At 42.5% G+C, this 16,805-nt stretch overlaps 1 protein-coding gene across 1 annotated transcript; it reads right to left on the bottom strand.

Moving 5' to 3' along the window:
- Positions 1–13,288: 13,288 nt before the first annotated feature.
- Positions 13,289–13,993, bottom strand: LOC138370599 (probable serine/threonine-protein kinase DDB_G0267514). The gene has a single exon (XM_069335069.1). The coding sequence runs from the start codon at positions 13,991–13,993 to the stop codon at positions 13,289–13,291; it is 705 nt and encodes a 234-aa protein (XP_069191170.1).
- Between the last annotated feature and the right edge of the window lie 2,812 nt (positions 13,994–16,805).

Below are 16,805 nucleotides of genomic sequence, written 5' to 3'. Positions count from 1 at the left end.
CTTGACTCTTGGTAAGCCTCTGACCCGTTAACTTCTTGTAAGCCACTGACTAGTCCCGTTAACTTGATATTAATATCCTAGATGATATTAGTCAAGATGGACCAGAGTTGACCAAACCACACAGTAGACAATGAAGGAGCGACAAAGTTTTGGTCTGTCCTGTACCGTTCTCAAGTCGATTGTGATGAACGAAGGAGACGAAGTCTATATATAATCAAAGAGAGGTGAGGTGAACGTGAGAGGTGACAAGGAAATCTTTGAGGAAGAAAATCTTACACCCCACCTCCAACACGTTAAGCGATAATTGGTTCCACAAATCAACAACCCTGTTACCGAACCAGTATTTAGCCAGGTCTTTCTTAAATGTAAACTCATCCAATATATATATCCACTGTTTCGTGTTGTCTTGTGTTGATACTTTTAATACCCAATTAATATCCCCTTTGTTATGCCCATTCATCCACTTGTACACCTCTATCATGTCACCCCTAATTCTTCGCCTTTCTATAGCACCCCAATTTTTAATATAGCAACTCCAATACCATGGGCCTCTATCTTTTTAATCAGTCTTTCATGTGGCAACTGCCTCAACTATATAAGAACTTCATCTTCACTACTCACTATCTTCATCTTTACTACTCACTAGATTTCACAGGAACGTAGTATACAATACACAACTGAATAGATCGAATATTAATGACCCGCAATGGATAACAAAGGATCTGAAGAACCTTATAGGTAGAAAGAGCGTGGTACAAAAGGACTAGGAATGAGGAAGTCAGTTTAGAACAGAAATTCATACAAAGGTTAGAAATATTAAAAAAAGAGAGATAATAAGGAGGGCAAAAAGAAACTATGAAGTTCGCATAGCAGGGCAATCAAAGACAAATCCTAAAGGGGTTTTTCAGTTATATCAAAGATTAGGGAAAGGATAGGTCCATTAAAAACTGAGACAGGTCAGATAACGGATAATGACGAAGAGATGAGTAGTATTTTTAATAAATACTTTATCTCTGTATTTACTGAAGAGGAACTTAACAATATGCATTGAGCCGAACAAGTCTGTGAGGTAGGGACGAGGACAGGTTGACTAGTTTAGCAGTTACCAGAATGTAATTAAACAAATATTTTAACTCAGACCAAACAAATAGCAATAGCAGCTGCCTCGTATGGGCCGATAGCAGCTGTCTCGTATGGGCCAATAGCAGTTGCCTCGTATGGGCCAATAGGCAATAGCAGCTGCCTCGTATGGGCCAATAGCAGCTGCCTCGTATGGGCCAATAGCAGCTTCCTCGTATGGCCAATAGCAGCTGCCTCGTATGAGCCAATAGCAGCTGCTATCGTATAGGCGAATAGCAGCTGCCTCGTATGAGCCAATAGCAGCTGCCTCGTATGGGCCAATAGCAGCTGCCTCGTATGAGCCAATAGCAGCTGCCTGGTATGAGCCAATAGCAGCTGCTATCGTATGAGCCAATAGCAGCTGCCTCGTATGAGCCAATAGCAGCTGCCTCGTATGGGCCAATAGCAGCTGCCTCGTATGGGCCGATAGCAGCTGTCTCGTATGGGCCGATAGCAGCTGTCTCGTATGGGCCAATAGCAGTTGCCTGGTATGAGCTAATAGCAGCTGCTATAGTACGGGCCAATAGCAGTTGCCTGGTATGAGCTAATAGCAGCTGCTATCGTACGGGCCAATAGCAGCTGCCTCGTATGAGCCAATAGCAGCTGCTATCGTATGGGCCAGTACCAGCTGCCTCGTATGAGCCAATAGCAGCTGCCTCGTATGGGCCAATAGCAGCTGCCTCGTATGGGCCGATAGCAGCTGTCTCGTATGGGCCAATAGCAGCTGTCTCGTATGGGCCAATAGCAGCTGTCTCGTATAGGCCAATAGCAGCTGCCTCGTATGGGCCAATAGCAGCTGCCTCATATGGGCCGATAGCAGCTGTCTCGTATGGGCCAATAGCTGCAGCTGGTATTGGTAGTCTGGTTAGTAGTCTGTGGTGGTGGTGGTCTGGTTAGTAGTCTGTGGTGGTGGTCTGGTTAGTAGTCTGTGGTGGTGGTGGTCTGGTTAGTAGTCTGTGGTGGTGGTGGTCTGGTTAGTAGTCTGTGGTGGTGGTGGTCTGGTTAGTAGTCTGTGGTGGTGGTCTGGTTAGTAGTCTGTGGTGGTGGTGGTCTGGTTAGTAGTCTGTGGTGGTGGTGGTGGTCTGGTTAGTAGTCTGTGGTGGTGGTGGTCTGGTTAGTAGTCTGTAGTGGTGGTCTGGTTAGTAGTCTGTGGTGGTGGTGGTGGTCTGGTTAGTAGTCTGTGGTGGTGGTCTGGTTAGTAGTCTGTGGTGGTGGTCTGGTTAGTAGTCTGTGGTGGTGGTGGTGGTCTGGTTAGTAGTCTGTGGTGGTGGTCTGGTTAGTAGTATGTGATGGTGGTGGTCTGGTTAGTAGTATGTGGTGGTGGTGGTCTGGTTAGTAGTATGTGGTGATGGTTTGGTTAGTAGTATGTGGTGGTGGTGGTGGTCTGGTTAGTAGTATGTGGTGGTGGTGGTGGTCTGGTTAGTAGTATGTGGTGGTGGTGGTCTGGTTAGTAGTATGTGGTGGTGGTGGTCTGGTTAGTAGTATGTGGTGGTGGTGGTGGTCTGGTTAGTAGTATGTGGTGGTGGTGGTGGTCTGGTTAGTAGTATGTGGTGGTGGTGGTGGTCTGGTTAGTAGTCTGTGGTGGTGGTGGTGGTCTGGTTAGTAGTATGTGGTGGTGGTGGTCTGGTTAGTAGTCTGTGGTGGTGGTCTGGTTAGTAGTCTGTGGTGGTGGTCTGGTTAGTAGTCTGTGGTGGTGGTAGTGGTCTGGTTAGTAGTATGTGGTGGTGGTGGTGGTCTGGTTAGTAGTATGTGGTGGTGGTCTGGTTAGTAGTATGTGGTGGTGGTCTGGTTAGTAGTCTGTGGTGGTGGTCTGGTTAGTAGTCTGTGGTGGTGGTGGTGGTCTGGTTAGTAGTCTGTGGTGGTGGTGGTGGTCTGGTTAGTAGTCTGTGGTGGTGGTCTGGTTAGTAGTCTGTGGTGGTGGTCTGGTTAGAAGTCTGTGGTGGTGGTCTGGTTAGTAGTCTGTGGTGGTGATCTGGTTAGTAGTCTGTGGTGGTGGTGGTCTGGTTAGTAGTCTGTGGTGGTGGTGGTCTGGGTAGTAGTCTGTGGTGGTGGTGGTCTGGGTAGTAGTCTGTGGTGGTGGTCTGGTTAGTAGTCTGTTGTGGTGGTGGTCTGGTTAGTAGTCTGTGGTGGTGGTGGTCTGGTTAGTAGTCTGTGGTGGTGGTGGTCTGGTTAGTAGTCTGTGGTGGTGGTGGTCTGGGTAGTAGTCTGTGGTGGTGGTCTGGTTAGTAGTCTGTTGTGGTGGTGGTCTGGTTAGTAGTCTGTGGTGGTGTTGGTGGTCTGGTTAGTAGTCTGTGGTGGTGGTCTGGTTAGTAGTATGTGGTGGTGGTCTGGTTAGTAGTCTGTGGTGGTGGTCTGGTTAGTAGTCTGTTGTGGTGGTGGTCTGGTTAGTAGTCTGTGGTGGTGGTGGTGGTCTGGTTAGTAGTCTGTGGTGGTGGTCTGGTTAGTAGTCTGTGGTGGTGGTCTGGTTAGTAGTCTGTGGTGGTGGTCTGGTTAGTAGTCTGTGGTGGTGGTGGTCTGGTTAGTAGTCTGTGGTGGTGGTGGTGGTATGGTTAGTAGTCTGTGGTGGTGGTCTGGTTAGTAGTATGTGGTGGTGGTCTGGTTAGTAGTCTGTGGTGGTGGTGGTGGTCTGGTTAGTAGTCTGTGGTGGTGGTCTGGTTAGTAGTCTGTGGTGGTGGTGGTGGTCTGGTTAGTAGTCTGTGGTGGTGGTCTGGTTAGTAGTCTGTGGTGGTGGTGGTGGTCTGGTTAGTAGTCTGTGGTGGTGGTGGTAGTCTGGTTAAAAGTCTGTGGTGGTGGTGGTGGCCTGGTTAGTAGTCTGTGGTGGTGGTGGTCTGGTTAGTAGTCTGTGGTGGTGGTGGTCTGGTTAGTAGTCTGTGGTGGTGGTGGTGGTCTGGTTAGTAGTATGTGGTGGTGGTGGTCTGGTTAGTAGTATGTGGTGGTGGTCTGGTCAGTAGTCTGTGGTGGTGGTGGTGGTCTGGTTAGTAGTCTGTTGTGGTGGTGGTCTGGTTAGTAGTCTGTTGTGGTGGTGGTCTGGTTAGTAGTCTGTTGTGGTGGTCAACCTCGTCAACCTGTCCTCGTCCCCACCCACATAGACTTGTTCGGCTGAAGACATATTATTAAGTTCCTCCTTAGTAAATACAGATACAAAATATTTATTAAAAATATTACACATCTCTTCATCACTGTCTGTTATTTGACCTGTCTCAGTTTTTAATGGACCTATCCTTTCCCTAGAATATTCTTAAATAAGTTATATATTGAATCCACATCGAAATCCCCAATTACGTCACCTATCGCTGGGTTCATGTCTCGCTCCAAGACCGGCCCACACCCCATACCCAAGACTTTCCAATCAATTTGACCCAAAAAAATCTTAGGCTATTAAAATCAGCTTTTCGAAAATCTGGCACTTTAACAGAATTTTCTCCTACAGGTCTATTCCATTCTATGGTAAATCTGATTTCTTTGTGATCACTGTTCCCTAGCTCACTCCCTATTTCGATGTCATTAATTTGTGTTTCCCTGTTAGTTAACACTAAATCTAAAATATTATTTTCCCGTGTTGGTTCCTTAATGTGTTGCGTAAGAAAGCAATCGTCAATTAATTCTAGAAAATCTTCTGCTTCACTATTCCCTGTTTTGTTCAACCAGTTTATTCCACTAAAATTAAAGTCACCCATGACATAAATACTGTTAGATCTAGATGCCCTAGATATTTCATCCCATAGATGTTTTGCTTCCATTCTGTCTAAATTTGGTGGCCTATATATAACTCCTATTATAATATTATTTGCTTTTTCGTTTAATTCTATCTAAATAGTTTCTGTGTGTGGCTCAGTTTTGATTCCTTCTTTGAGACTACATTTCAAATTGTCCCTAACATATATGGCTACTCCACCTCCTCGTCTAATATATCTATCTGTGTGAAATAGTTTAAATCCATTTATTTGATATTCAGCTAATAGTTTTCTATTTTCTACATTCATCCACGTTTCGGTAAGTGCAATAATATCTATTTTTTCTGTGCAGACAAGAGCATTTAATTCGTTAATTTTATTTCTTAGACTTCTACTGTTAGTGTAATATACGCTAAGTGAATTGTTATTTTGAGGCCCTTCTCTTTCCCTGATCATTTTGCCAATTCTTTTCTTCCACAAACACATACTTTTATTACCACCTTCCTCCAAATCAATTCCCATACCTCTATCTACTAACAGTTTAAACCCAAACACCTCTAACCACTTCTTCCAACGAGTTCGCAACAGCAACAACCCCAGCTCTCGATAGATGCACCCCATCACGAGCATACATTTTATTTCTTCCATAGAAGTGTTCCCAGTTGTCTATGAAAGATATTGCATTTGATTTGCAATATCTTTCTAGCCGGCAATTTACACCAAGAGCCCTCGACATCCATTCATTCCCACTCCCTTTCTTGGAAGAATGCCACATATGATTGGGATTCCTCCCTTGCTCCTAACTAATTCAATGGCTGTCCTGAATCTCTGTATTAGTTCCTCACTCTTAACTCGTCCAACATCATTACCCCCCGCATTACATTCGAACACTATATCTTGGATTGTAGTAAAATTGAGTCATTTAGAGATAAATCTAAGCTCATTCTGTATGATATGGCAACCTATCTTATTACCATGGATAAATTACCTGAAATCCATGCACTGTATCCATATTTCGCTTATAGTAGATAAACGACATATGAAATGAAGAAACAAGTAGTGTATTGTGAAGACTAATAATAAACAGAAGCTACCCTATTTCTATCTCCATTGGTCAAACTATTATGTATTAGCGATAAAACCTACCATTAATGTATGATGACTTTCTGTAAATATATAGCTCTTGAAATAGTACTTTCTCTGTAACTAGCTGACATTGTAACTATAAGGTGTGAAGGATATATGAAATTGTTTGTAATAATATAAGATGAGGTCTGATAAAGACCTTTTGTGCCCTCTGTAATGCTTTTTGCGCTACCGCTCACAGGATGGGTATGGGGTGCACAATAAACTAGCCGCCTCCGGCGCCAACAATCAAAATCAGGGGCTCTTAAAGAATGCAAAGAGGACCTTTGCAAGCCATTGTCAACCATATTTAATAAATCAATAGTCAGGCAGAGTGCCAGAGTCATGGAAGGTAGCTAATGTGGTACAAATTCTTAAGAAAGGAGAAAGATCACTTGCGTCAAACTATCGGTCAATTAGCCTAACGCCTATTGTGGGAAAGTAACTTGAATCGATAATTGCAAATACAATTCGTCTTCAACTTGAAAAACATAATAAATGTTTCACAACACGGTTTTACAAATTGCCGTTCATGTTTAACAAATTTGCTATAATTTTATTCCAGCATAGTTGAGGCAGTTGATAGTGGTAAGGATTGTGATGTTGTGTACTTTGACTTTAGCAAAGGTTTTGATACAGTGCCACATGTAAGACTGAATAAAAAGATAGAGGCTCATGGTATTGGCGGTGCTATATTAAGTTGGATTAGGGTATGGCTATACCAAAGGAAACAGAGAGTTAGTATAAATGGGATTTAGTCAGAGTGGGAAAATGTTGTAAGTGAAGTATCTCAAAGCTCTGTCCTGGCACCTCTATTGTTTATTATAGATATAAATGATTTAGATTCAGGTTCGAGTAGCAACATTTGGAAATTTGCTGATACAAAAATCGGGAGGTAAATAGACACAGAAGACTCACTATCACTTCAAGTCTATCTAAATAGGGATTTGAAATGGTCAAAAGATTGGCAGATGCAGTTTAATGCTGATAAACGTTAAGTTTTGAGGCTAGGTAATGATGATAAGAGTTAGATGGTGTTGAGATTGCGATGTCGGATTGCATAAGGGATCTGGGAGTTATGACTAGTAAGATTTAAAACAAAATTTAAATGCATGAATGTTCGTAATATGGCAAATAGGTCACTGTGATTTATTAATCGAAGCGTTAGTAACAATACACCTTGTTCTGTTAGGCCCTATTTTGATTATGCAGTTCAGGTTTGGTCGCCGTACTATAGAATGGATATAAATTCCCTTGAACGTGTCCAGCGTAGGATGACAAAAGTCAATTCCCCAAATTAGAAACCTGTCATATGAAGAGAGATGAACAAAGCTTAAATTGCATTCACTGGAAAGGCAAAGAGTTGGGGTTGACATAATAAAGGATTACAAGTGGATGAATGGACATATTGAATAAATTTAGATTTAGGAGACTTGGGTAAATACTGGTTCGGTAACAGGGTTGTTGATTTGTGGAACCAATTACTGCATAACGTGGTGGAGGTGGGGTCCCTCGATTGTTTCAAACGTGGGTTGGACATGATTATGAGTGGGATTGGGTGGTTATAAATAGGAGCTGCCTCGTATGGGCCAGTAGGAATTATGCAGTTACCTTTATTATGTTCTTATTATGTATTACCCATTACACATATATTACACCCTATATATATATATATATATATATATATATATATATATATATATATATATATATATAACTGAAAACTCACACCCCAGAAGTGACTCGAACCCATACTCCCAGGAGCCACGCAACTGGTATGTACAAGACGCCTTAATCCACTTGACCATCACGACCGGACATAATGAGGTGATAGCCGAGGCTACTTGAACCACCCCACCGCCGGCACTCGGATAGTAATCTTAGGCATAGCATTTTACCAAATCACCTCATTCTTTGGGGCACACGTGAGGAACACAAATGCGAACAAGCCTGAATGGTCCCCAGGACAATATGCAACTGAAAACTCACACCCCAGAAGTGACTCGAACCCATACTCCCAGGAGCCACGCAACTGGTATGTACACGACGCCTTAATCCACTTGACCATCACGACCGGACATAATGAGGTGATAGCCGAGGCTATTTGAACCACCCCACCGCCGGCACTCGGATAGTAATCTTAGGCATAGCATTTTACCAAATCACCTCATTCTTTGGGGCACACGTGAGGAACACAAATGCGAACAAGCCTGAATGGTCCCCAGGACAATATGCAACTGAAAACTCACACCCCAGAAGTGACTCGAACCCATACTCCCAGGAGCCACGCAACTGGTATGTACAAGACGCCTTAATCCACTTGACCATCACGACCGGACATAATGAGGTGATAGCCGAGGCTATTTGAACCACCCCACCGCCGGCACTCGGATAGTAATCTTAGGCATAGCATTTTACCAAATCACCTCATTCTTTGGGGCACACGTGAGGAACACAAATGCGAACAAGCCTGAATGGTCCCCAGGACAATATGCAACTGAAAACTCACACCCCAGAAGTGACTCGAACCCATACTCCCAGGAGCCACGCAACTGGTATGTACAAGACGCCTTAATCCACTTGACCATCACGACCGGACATAATGAGGTGATAGCCGAGGCTATTTGAACCACCCCACCGCCGGCACTCGGATAGTAATCTTAGGCATAGCATTTTACCAAATCACCTCATTCTTTGGGGCACACATGAGGAACACAAATGCGAACAAGCCTGAATGGTCCCCAGGACAATATGCAACTGAAAACTCACACCCCAGAAGTGACTCGAACCCATACTCCCAGGAGCCACGCAACTGGTATGTACAAGACGCCTTAATCCACTTGACCATCACGACCGGACATAATGAGGTGATAGCCGAGGCTATTTGAACCACCCCACCGCCGGCACTCGGATAGTAATCTTAGGCATAGCATTTTACCAAATCACCTCATTCTTTGGGGCACACGTGAGGAACACAAATGCGAACAAGCCTGAATGGTCCCCAGGCACTCGGATAGATTACTATCCGAGTGCCGGCGGTGGGGTGGTTCAAATAGCCTCGGCTATCACCTCATTATGTCCGGTCGTGATGGTCAAGTGGATTAAGGCGTCTTGTACATACCAGTTGCGTGGCTCCTGGGAGTATGGGTTCGAGTCACTTCTGGGGTGTGAGTTTTCAGTTGCATATTGTCCTTGGGACCATTCAGGCTTGTTCGCATTTGTGTTCCTCACGTGTGCCCCAAAGAATGAGGTGATTTGGTAAAATGCTATGCCTAAGATTACTATCCGAGTGCCGGCGGTGGGGTGGTTCAAATAGCCTCGGCTATCACCTCATTATGTCCGGTCGTGATGGTCAAGTGGATTAAGGCGTCTTGTACATACCAGTTGCGTGGCTCCTGGGAGTATGGGTTCGAGTCACTTCTGGGGTGTGAGTTTTCAGTTGCATATTGTCCTGGGGACCATTCAGGCTTGTTCGCATATATATATATATATATATATATATATATATATATATATATATATATATATATATATATATATATATATATATATATATATATATATATATATACATATATATATATATATATATATATATATATATATATATATATATATATATATATATATATATATATATATATTATTTGCCAAGTTGTTTCTCCCACATACTTTTATTACCTCCTTCCTCCATAACAATTCCCATACCACTATCTACTAACAGTTTAAACCCAAACGAACGCCTCCAACCACAGGTTCCAACGAGTCCCCAACAACAATAACCCCAACAGGTATCCCCAACAATAACAAAGAAGTAGGGGAGGAGAGCCCCTATTACCCCCCTCCCCCAACATATTCCTCTTCCCGCTCCATTCCAATAATATCAATGAATGATCCTCTCCCACAAGGCTTGCCCGTCTCCATGCTTCCATCCCTACCCGTCTGTTTACTGGCATTAATGACTCCTTCCCTGCCTCTGTCTACATACATGTATGCTTCCCTGTCTCTGTCTACATGCATGTATGCTTCCCTGTCTCTCTGTCTGCATGCATGTATGCTTCCCTGTCTCTGTACTCACGTAGTTGTGATTGCGGGGTTGAGCTTTGGCTCTTTGGTCCCGCCTGATTTGTTCAGATCTGAAACCTATATTTATGGGCAGCACAAAACGTCCACCAGACTGTGCGAGACAGTGGTTGTCAGGATCAGGTTGGGTTACCGTTACCTGTGGCAGGTGGCTACCGTTACCTGTGGCAGGTGGCTACCGTTACCTGTGGCAGGTGGCGACCGTAACCTGTGGCAGGTGGCTACCGTTACCTGTGGCAGGTGGCTACCGTTCCCTTTGGCAGGTGGCTACCGTTACGTGTGGCAGGTGGCTACCGTTACCAGTGGCAGGTGGCTACCGTTACCAGTGGCAGGTGGCTACCGTTACCTGTGGCAGGTGGCTACCGTTCCCTGTGGCAGGTGGCTACCGTTACCTGTGGCAGGTGGCTACAGGTGACGGACCTCCCAATCCTGAGCACTCTAGGTGCAAACTCTAGGTGAGCAGGAACTGCTGCATGATCTCCCACACTACATCACCGAATGCCCAGTTATTAGACCTTTCAGACCAGTTGGCATGAGGTACCTGGAGCTTTGCAATTACTTTATTCTCTCTCGTGTTTTTGAAGATATGCTCATATTGCACTCAAAGTTTGCCAGTGCAGGCTATTGAACATATGACCCTGAATGACTAACCATCCTGTGTGATAAGGATGTTTAACACGAAGCTAACATTTGACACTGTACTCCCCTTCATGTAGTCTAGGGTAACTCACAAATGCAGATGTACCTAATGTGTTAATAACAAAAATTTACTTATACAAAACAGTAGTTTCATTACTCCTTAATATATTATATGAAAGAGGAGAGGGGGGAAGGGAAAGGAACTATCAGGGGAAAGCGCCAAACCAAAGGGAGTGGGGGGGGGGCCAAGCGATCGAGGACTACTCTGTTAACCTGCTATAATATCCTAGATAACAACCTGCTATAATATCCTAGATGACACCCAGCTATAACATCCTAGATGACACCCTGCAATAATATCCTAGATGACAACCTGCCATAATATCCTAGATAACAACCTGCTATAATATCCTAGATGTCAACCTGCTATAATATCCTAGATGACAACCTGCTAGAATATCCTAGATGACAACCTGCTATAATATCCTAGATGATAACCTGCTAGAATATCCTAGATGACAACCTGCTATAATATCCTAGATGAAAACCTGCTGTAATATCCTAGATTACAACCTGCTATAATATCCTAGATGACAACCTGCTGTAATATACTAGATGATAACCTGCTATAATATCCCAGATGACAACCTGCTATAATATCCTAGATAACCTGTTGTAATATCCTAGATGACAACCTGCTATAATATCCTAGATAACCTGCTATAATATCCTAGACGATAACCTGCTATAATATCCTAGATGATAACCTGCTATGATATCCTGGATGATAACCTGCTATGATATCCTAGATGACAACCTGCTATAATATCCTAGATGACAACCTGCTATAATATCCTAGATGACAACCTGCTATAATATCCTAGATGACAACCTGCTATAATATCCTTGATGCCAACCTGCTATAATATCCTTGATGCCAATCTGCTATAATATCCTAGATGACAACCTGCTATAATATCCTAGATGACAACCTGCTATAATATCCTAGATGATAACCTGCTATAATATCCTAGATGACAACCTGCTATAATATCCTAGATGATAACCTGGTATAATATCCTAGATGATAACCTGCTATAATATCCTAGATGACAACATAAATGATAACCTGCTATATTATCCTAGATGACAACCTGCTATAATATCCAAGATGCCAACCTAAATGATAACCTGCTATAATATTCTAGATGATAACTATGATGAGAACGTGCAATAATATCCTAGATGATAACCTGGAATAATATCCTAGACGATAACCTGCTATAATATCCTAGATGACAACCTGCTATAATATCCTAGATGAGAACCTGCTATAATATCCTAGATGACAACCTGCTATAATATCCTAGATGATAACCTGCTATAATATCCTAGATGACAACTTGTTATAATATCCTAGATGACAACTTGCTATAATATCCTAGATGACAACCTAGATGATAACCTGCAATAATATCCTAGACAATAACCTGCAATAATATCCTAGATGAGAACCTGCTATAATATCCTAGATGAAACCTGCTATAATGTCCTAGATGACAACCTAGATCATAACCTGCTATAATATCCTAGATGATAACCTACTATAATATCCTAGATGATAACCTACTATAATATCCTAGATGATAACCTACTATAATATCGTAGATGATAACCTGCTATAATATCCTAGATGACACCCAACTCTTCGAATGCAATTTAAGCTTTGTTAATCTTTCTTCATATGAAAGATTTGGGGAATTAACTTTGTCATCCTACGCTGGACACGTTCAAGTGAATTTATATATATTCCATTGTACGGCGACCAAAACTAAACTGCATAATCTAAATGGGGCCTAACAGAGCAAGATATAGCTAAAGAACACCACCAGGTGTCTTGTTACTAAGAACAACAACTAGGAAGAATGAAGATAGTGATAAGGTTTGTGATGTTGTGTTCCTTGACTTTATCAAAGCTTTTGATAGTGCTACATGAAAGACTGATTAAAAATATAGAGGCTCATGGTATTGGAGTTGCTACATTTAAAATTTGGGGTTCTATATTAAAAAATAAGGTCTTTGCTATAGAAAGACAAAGAGTTAGGGGTGACATGATAGAGGTGTACAGGTGGATGAATGGTCATAACAATGGGGATATTAAAAGTATCAACACAATACAGAACACAAAACAATGTTTAGATTTAAGAACGACCTGGGTAAATACTGGTTTGGTAACAGGGTTGTTGATTTGTGGAACCAATTACTGCGTAACGTGGTGGAGGTGTGGTCCTCCGATTGCTTCAAACGTGGGTTGGACATGTTTATGAGCGGAATTGGATAGTTATAAATAGGAGCTGCCTCGTATGGGCCAATTGGCCTTCTGCAGTTTCTTTTATTCTTATGTTCTTATTATGTATTGCCTATTACACATATATTACACCCCCCTCCCATCCATAACACACACACACATTATTAAACGTAGTAGTATAGTAAAAACAAATTAAAACTGATATACTTTATTAATAAATGCAATAAATTCCAAGAATATAATACTTAAAAGGTGCGCCGATTCCTCTTGGGCTCCGCGTTTTGTCCGGCGTTGTCTCATTTTCTCGCCGTGTTGGATGTTTACACTCTCAGATGTCGCACTAGTAGCCTGCTTTTGGGGGACTTTCCGGTTTCGTAGAAATTTTGTCAATGGATTCCCTTAAGCGTCGCAGGAAAATAGGAAGGGTTGGGCGCCTCCTTGGGGTCTTGTGTGTTGCTTCGCGAAGCAACTTATCGAGGGACGGGTGTTGCTTGGGTAACAGCTTCGTTATCTCCAACATTAATTTCCCATAAGAATATACGTCTGAGGCAAAAGTACTTTCCTTTTTCTGAAGGACTTCGGGGGCATATGTTGTATGAATACAAGGGTGTCCCTCAAGGAAAATTTTGACCTTGTTTTTGGACGCAAAACCAAAATCTATTATGCTAATGTTTGGTTTGTGAGGCGGACCTTGGATCATGATGTTATCACACTTTATATCATTGTGTACTAAGCCGGCTTCATGGATCTCATTTAGCTTTATACCAACCTGAAGTCCTACGTCAAGTAGGTCATACTGTGGATTTCTCAAGACATCAAGTAGGGTCTGGTTGCCTTTATAGGTGGTCACAAGTGATGGTGGATTCACTGACCTATGCAACAACAAAGGGGCGCCTCCTGCACCATTCAGTAACGAGAGCACGTTACCTTCTCTTTCAAACATCTCAGAAAACTCTGAAGATTTTGCTACTTTCAGCGCTGCTGACTGACCGTCCCAGTCCATGAGGGACACCGTCCCATACGTCCCTGAACCGAGAAGTTTCATCTTGACTCTTGGTAAGCCTCTGACCCGTTAACTTCTTGTAAGCCACTGGCTAGTCCCGTTAACCTGATATTAATATCCTAGATAACAAATATTAGTCAAGATGGACCAGAGTTGACCAAACCACACAGTAGACAGTGAAGGAACGACAAAGGTTTGGTCTGTCCTGTACCGTTCTCAAGTCGATTGTGATGAAAGAAGGAAACAAAGTCTATATATAGTCTAAAGAGAGGTGAGGAGAAGGTGAGAGGTGACAAGGAAATCTTTGAGGAAGAAAATCTTACACCCCACCTCCAACACGTTAAGCGATAATTGGTTCCACAAATCAACAACCCTGTTACCGAACCAGTATTTAGCCAGGTCTTTCTTAAATGTAAACTCATCCAATATATATATCCACTGTTTCGTGTTGTCTTGTGTTGATACTTTTAATACCCTATTAATATCCCCTTTGTTATGCCCATTCATCCACTTGTACACCTCTATCATGTCACCCCTTATTCTTCGCCTTTCTATAGCACCCCAATTTTTAATATAGCAACTCCAATACCATGGGCCTCTATCTTTTTAATCAGTCTTTCATGTGGCAACTGCCTCAACTATATAAGAACTTCATCTTCACTACTCACTATCTTCATCTCTACTACTCACTAGATTTCACAGGAAAGTAGTATACAATACACAACTGAATAGATCGAATACTAATGACCCGCAATGGATAACAAAGGATCTGAAGAACCTTATAGGTAGAAAGAGCGTGGTACAAAAGGACTAAGAATGAGGAAGTCAGTTTAGAACAGAAATTCATACAAAGGTTAGAAATATTAAAAAAAGAGAGAAAAGGAGGGCAAAAAGAAACTATGAAGTTCGCATAGCAGGGCAATCAAAGACAAATCCTAAAGGGATTTTTCAGTTATATCAAAGATTAGGGAAAGGATAGGTCCATTAAAAACTGAGACAGGTCAGATAACGGATAATGACGAAGACATGAGTAGTATTTTTAATAAATACTTTATCTCTGTATTTACTGAAGAGGAACTTAACAATATGCCTTGAGCCGAACAAGTCTGTGAGGTGGGGACGAGGACAGGTTGACTAGTTTAGCAGTTACCAGAATGTAATTAAACAAATATTTTAACTCAGACCAAACAAATAGCAATAGCAGCTGCCTCGTATGGGCCAATAGCAGCTGCCTCGAACGGGCCAATAGCAGCTGCCTCGTATGGGCCGATAGCAGCTGTCTCGTATGGGCCAATAACAGTCGCCTCGTATGGGCCAATAGGCAATAGCAGCTGCCTCGTATGGGCCAATAGCAGCTGCCTCGTATGGGCCAATAGCAGCTTCCTCGTATGGCCAATAGCAGCTGCCTCGTATGGCCAATAGCAGCTGCCTCGTATGAGCCAATAACAGCTGCCTCGTATGGGCCAATAGCAGCTGCCTCGTATGAGCCAATAGCAGCTGCCTGGTATGAGCCAATAGCAGCTGCTATCGTATGGGCCAATAGCAGCTGCCTCGTATGAGCCAATAGCAGCTGCCTCGAATGGGCCAATAGCAGCTGTCTCGTATGGGCCGATAGCAGCTGTCTCGTATGGGCCAATAGGGTCCATACGAGACCCTATTGGCCCATACCCTATCCGTTGAGGGAAAGCAACGAAGAGAAAGGAAGCGCAGGCCCCTCAGAAAGTAAAGGAAGTACCTAAGCAAACATTAGTTGTGGGAGATTCCCAGATAAGGTATTTGGATAGAACGTTTTGTGCTAGAGATAGGGGGAACAGGTTAAGGGTTTGCTATCCCGGAGCTGGCATTGGTGATATTATAAACAACATGAATGATATTATGGCTGGAAATGGGAACAAACCCATTATTTGCATTAGCGTGGGAGGAAATGATGTTGGTCGAGTCAGGAGTGAGGAACTGATTCAGAGGTATAAAACAGCCATAGAGTTAGTTAGGAGCAAGGGAGGAATCCCGATCATATGTGGCATTCTTCCAAGAAAGGGAGTGGGAAATGAATGGATATCGAGGGCACTTGGTGTCAATTGCCGGCTGGAAAGATATTGCAAATCAAATGCAATATCTTTCATAGACAACTGGGAACACTTCTATGGAAGAAATGAAATGTATGCTCGTGATGGGGTGCATCTATCGAGAGCTGGGGTTGTTGCTGTTGCGAACTCGCTAGAAGAAGTGGTTAGAGGTGTTTGTTTGGGTTTAAACTGTTAGTAGATAGAGGTATGGGAATTGATTTGGAGGAAGGAGGTAATAAAAGTATGTGTTTGTGGGAGAAAGGAATTGGCAAAACGATCAGGGAAAGAGAAGGTCCGCAAAATAACAATTCACTTACGGTATATTACACTAACAGTAGAAGTCTAAGAAATAAAATTAACGAATTAAATGCTCTTGTCTGCACAGAAAAAATAGATATTATTGCACTTACCGAAACGTGGATGAATGTAGAAAATAGAGAACTATTAGCTGAATATCAAATATATGGATTTAAACTATTTCACACAGATAGATATATTAGACGAGGAGGGGGAGTAGCCATATATGTTAGGGACAATTTGAAATGTAGTCTCAAAGAGGGAATCAAAACAGAGCCACACACAGAAACTATTTGGATTGAATTAAACGAAAAAGCTAATAATATTATAATAGGAGTAATATATAGGCCACCAAATTTAGACAGAATGGAAGCAAAGCATCTATGGGATGAAATATCTAGAGCATCTAGATCTAACAGTATTTATGTCATGGGTGACTTTAATTTTAGCGGAATAAACTGGTTGAACAAAACAGGGAATAGTGAAGCAGA

The sequence above is a fragment of the Procambarus clarkii genome, chromosome 4, assembly GCF_040958095.1.
Source record: "Procambarus clarkii isolate CNS0578487 chromosome 4, FALCON_Pclarkii_2.0, whole genome shotgun sequence".
Lineage (NCBI taxonomy): Eukaryota > Metazoa > Arthropoda > Malacostraca > Decapoda > Cambaridae > Procambarus > Procambarus clarkii.
The sequence above is the reverse complement of the archived record's forward strand: the minus strand, read 5'-3'. Positions and strand labels throughout refer to the sequence as shown.

What these genes read in the sequence shown, in the direction of transcription:
- LOC138370599 (XM_069335069.1), bottom strand. Translation starts at nt 13,993, where the DNA reads ATGAAACTTCTCGGTTCAGGGACGTATGGGACGGTGTCCCTCATGGAC.